Raw genomic sequence first — 4,681 nt, forward strand, 5'->3', positions numbered from 1 at the left:
TGTTTTAATGCCTGGTCAGAAAACTAAGTCATAGAAGAATCATAGAATAGTTAGGGTTGGAAAGGACCTTAAGATCATCTCGTTCCAACCCCCCTGCCATGAGCAGGGACACCTCGCACTAAACCATGTCACCCAAGGCTCTGTCCAACCTGGCCTGGAACACTGCCAGGGATGGAGCATTCACCATGTCCTTTTTATGTTGAGTCAATCTGAGTTAGCCTAAATCTCCTGTTAGGCTAATCTGTGATTTTTAGTAAGTTACTTTTTAGTATATGCTTGAATTTCAGCTTAATTATTTTTAGTGTCATGAGGGATTCTTGAAACAGGAAACTGTTGGAACATTTCAGTTCTGCTTATTATTGGCTATTTATTTAATACACAGAAGAATCCCAAATGTTTTGCTATATTTGTGATAACTCTCTTTCTTTTCCTTTAGTATTCAACATGTGTATGGAGCTCAGCATCCGCCTTTTGATCCATTGTTGCATGGAACGTAAGTTAACCTAATATTTAAATATCCCAGGTAGTGTGTATCTCCTCTACCTTTTCTCTTTCTTCCCTGTTAGCTATAAACTTGTTGTTAATCTTCCTTTTTCAGTTTTTGTCATAATCTTGACTTCTCTGTTCTCTCTTCTCTTGTGACTTCCTGATGCTTACCATATTGGGAGCAACAAATTAGCTGTTCAGTTCTTAACTAGCCTAGATTGCCAGCATTTATTACCTATTTGCAGTGCCTTACACATTGGATGGTATGGTAAAAACTAATCTTAATTTAGCAGGTGAAGATTATAACTCAGGTGTAAGCAGCTTTCCTGCATGCATCTTTGTGTTGATGGGCTGGCTTTCTTTGTAAGAGAGAAAAGTCAGGTTGTGATGTAGATCACTTTGAGGCAAAGGTGGGCATTTTGCTTGTGGTAAGTCAGTAGGTAGAATAGATTTTAGTGCTTTAAAAATTTATTGCCATAGATGATGATTATTTGTGATATCAGAACACAATGAACATGAAAATGGTAACATTATGTTAAACGTCATTAGTAACCAAATAAATTTCATGCTGATAACCCACAACTAAAGTGAATAAGTGAATTATTTTCGTCTCCTTGTGGCTGAGGTTTACAGCAAAATACTGCTTTCTGACAGCTCCTGCTTCTCTGCTTTATTGTCTTTTTTTTTTTTTTAACTTTTTTTAAAATTTATTTTCTTTGAAAGACAGTTTTTTATAAACTTTGTCCTTGGCAAAGTTGTTTCTGGTTTGTTGGTAGAGTTCACAGCTCCTTTGAAACCAGCATTGAAATGTTGGTGTATGTGAGAATCTAGGGAAAATTGTATGACCAATGAAATGAATGGCCCAAAGTGGCAAGGCCAAAATTTAATGGAAGGAGTTTGTACTTCTAGTGATTTTTATTTTTCTTTTTTTTTTTTTTCCCAAGGGCTTGTTTGAAATGGCACAAAAGATAAACATGTGCTTGTTAATTTTCAGATGATACAGAGTTAAAGGCAGCTGAAATGTGTGACCTTGAGGACTGAAGAAAAAGGAATGGAATGAATTGGTTCAAAATGTGGAGTTATGAAGAGAGACCCAATAACAAAAACTAAAAGCTTAATGCTTGAAATGATGACGGAAGAGGAGAAAGACCTTGCTATTTTAGATAATGACAAGCTGGGTGAAAGTGTTAGTTCTGTAACACCTATTAGGAAAGATATTCCTTGTAGTACATAACAGAAACATTACTGACATAGTAAGAAGTCTGTGTGAGAACTTTTTCCGATTTCCAATTCTGGCTGCGTTGTCTCAACAGGAAAAAAAAAAGAGTAAGTGAGCACAGGTGGAAAGACAGGGATGGGCAGAAAGGGCAATGGATTAATGACAGTAACTTTTTTTTTTTTTTTTGAAAGCAGACTAGGATGCTCTCTCAACTTTATGCCTTGTTTAGCTGAAATCTGGAGAGAGATGTGATTGCTCAGCTTGGTTGTGAGAACAAGTGCCAAGCTAGGGAGGAATGCTTGGTTCTTCTCTGTTACACTGTGTGTTGACAGAGGGATGAAAGGTTAGAAGCTGATCAGGGTACACTTAGACTAGCATATAGAGGAAATATCCTGCCTACGAGAAGAGCAAAGTTCTGAGGCAAATTGAGCTGGAGTGCCTGTATAGGGAGGAATGATAGATGTAATGAGTTTTAAGGTGACACTTGATTTATGACAGTGATTGAATTGCATGACTGATTATGATGACATGAGTAGACCTGGTGAGTTGATTACTGCTGCTGTGTTGTTATGCCACAATTGCAGTCTGCAGAAGTTCATGAAGCAACAGAAGTGCAACATGTCCTGTCTATCTCTTAAACTATTGCAGTAGTATTCTGTTTATTTGTTTTTTGGGTTGGTCTGTTTTTTTGTTGTTGTTTGGTGTGGGTTTTGGTGTTTTTTTTTTTTTTTTTTTTTTTAACAGTAACATGACTGGAGGAAGATAAATTTTGCTACCTATCCATAGTGTTTTTCATACTCCATTACTAGTTCTCTAAATATTGTTTACTTGTTTTTGAACAGCTTGGTAAAACCAGGTTCAAAGCCACCTACAACTCCAGTGAAACTAAAGAAAGTCAGCACCTTTCAAGAATTTGAAAGTAACACAAGTGATGCTTGGGATCTTGGGGATGATGATGATGAACTCTTAGCAATAGCTGCTGAAAACTTAAATACAGAAGTGGTCATGGAAACGGCTCACAAAGTGATTGAGAATCATAGCAAGCTACAAGAACAGCATAAGTTTCAGGAAGAACATCTACAGGAAGAAAAACAAGTGGAATCTGCAGAATTGTCTTCGATTGCATGTGGTGATACTAGGCTTGTTAAATCAATCAGTGAAGGTCATACGTCGAGCTCATCAGGTATGTTTAAAAAATGAAAAAGATGTTGAAAATCAAATGAGGGGACTAATATTTGTCCTTTAAGACATTAACCCCTTTCAAACCTTTTCATAATACCACAGGAAAATGTTAGTAATCAATACTGATTTGAGGGAGGCACTGTATGCCTTACTAAACTTTAAAGTATGTGTGTGAGATATACATGGGTGAGGGAAGAATAATTAAACTTTTGTGTTTTCAGCATTATTACATGCTCAGTTTTGAAAGGAAATTGCCCCACTGAATGCATTTTAATAGTTAACTGCACCAAGATGTCTGCAATTAATAGTTTTCCTACTATTGTGAAAAATTCTTATTAAAATGCTACTGTATAAAGTATATTGAAAAATTGGAGGAAACCATGCGTGGATTGGGAAGTTCATCCTTATGTGATCTGGTCTGTGGTTTATGTATAAACTTTAAAGTAATGCAATGATTTCCCCTCCACCTCTGCCCCCCTTCCTTTTTTTTATTTTACTTTTTTTTTTTTTTCTTAGATTGGTGAGGGGGATAGAAATGGCTTTCAGTAGCACAGAGATTTTTAAAATCAATTGCTGTTAGAATGTTCTCTAATTGATGTGTTTTAATTGTGGAATACTGCTTGGAAGAGGAATGCTCCTCCTGCTAAATCCAAGTCATTTGAAGTCCAAACTTATGCTATTCTTCAGTTTACATTTCTCCAAAACCTAATTCTTTTAAATTTACAAATTAAATTCAGTTTATTAGTAACCTTCTCAGTAGCTGAGGCTAACTGTTACGATTCTTTTTTCCTTCAGATAATGCTAGTGAAAATTCTTCCATGCAGAGATCACAGTCCCTTCCACAAACTTCCACCCCTCCCTTGGTGAGTGGAATGGCAGACTGTAATACCTCAGTTACTCCTGCATTAAGTGAAAGAGAAGCATCCCGATTAGACAAATTTAAGCAGCTGCTTGCTGGCCCCAATACAGATCTTGGTGAGTATTTCTCATAGGAGCTATGAATTGCATGTAAATTATTCTTTAGCTGTAATCTTTTTCTGCCTAATGTACTGTTCTGCCTGATGGTTTAGTTAGGATCTAATCCTTTCAGCATTTAGGATTGATCTTGCAAAAGACAAAATACAGTTCAATGCTTGTTGTATTCAGGTTTGTAATATGTGATTTGTATACATCCTACTAATATGTAAGGTGTTAGTTACCTTTTTGTTCTTTTCTTTTTCACGTTATTTCTTCCTACTGGGCTAGCCTCCGGAGGAAAACCAAACTATAATTAGCTGTGTTTAGTGTTAATGCCTGATAATGGAACAGCATGTAGTACAGGAATGATTCTCACACTTAGAAATATGGATGTGAAAAACAATGAAGCATGGAAGTATTACTGCTTGTCTACTCAGCATTCTTCATGTTCACAGATTGTAGTTCTGTGTCTCATCTGTGAATGCTGACAACATGTTAATGTGAAAGCAAGTGTATTGTCAGATGACTGTTTCCTTTGTGCACTGGATTTTAACTGACGAATAGTAGATACTAGTGCTGAGAGCATATCAGAGAGTCACATGGCTTTGTCTCCCACACTCTTAAGGAAGGAAGTAGAAACTGCATGTTTGCTGTTCTTGAATTGATGGTTTCCTGCCCTGTAGTGGTCATGAGACAATCAGTCTGAGACTTCAGTATGATTTAGTCCAAGTTGTGGCTTCCTTCCCGTGCCCCCACCATGTGCTGTGTCTTATCGTGAGATTGATGCTAGCAAAGTAGAACTATGGAAACCATACTAACTAGATGAAACATATTTCA

The 4,681-nt window shown here is 36.7% G+C and overlaps 1 protein-coding gene across 1 annotated transcript; it reads left to right on the forward strand.

Moving 5' to 3' along the window:
- Positions 1-436: 436 nt before the first annotated feature.
- On the forward strand, positions 437-3,862 carry LOC104402246 (TBC1 domain family member 22A-like; the record flags this gene model as incomplete). Its single annotated transcript, XM_010010069.1, has 3 exons — positions 437-493; positions 2,548-2,888; positions 3,683-3,862. Coding segments are annotated over 3 exons (578 nt in total), but the record flags the coding sequence as incomplete, so codon positions are not given.
- Positions 3,863-4,681: the final 819 nt, after the last annotated feature.

The sequence above is a fragment of the Nestor notabilis genome, unplaced genomic scaffold (assembly GCF_000696875.1).
Source record: "Nestor notabilis isolate BGI_N333 unplaced genomic scaffold, ASM69687v1 scaffold24772, whole genome shotgun sequence".
In the NCBI taxonomy this organism is placed as follows: domain Eukaryota; kingdom Metazoa; phylum Chordata; class Aves; order Psittaciformes; family Psittacidae; genus Nestor; species Nestor notabilis.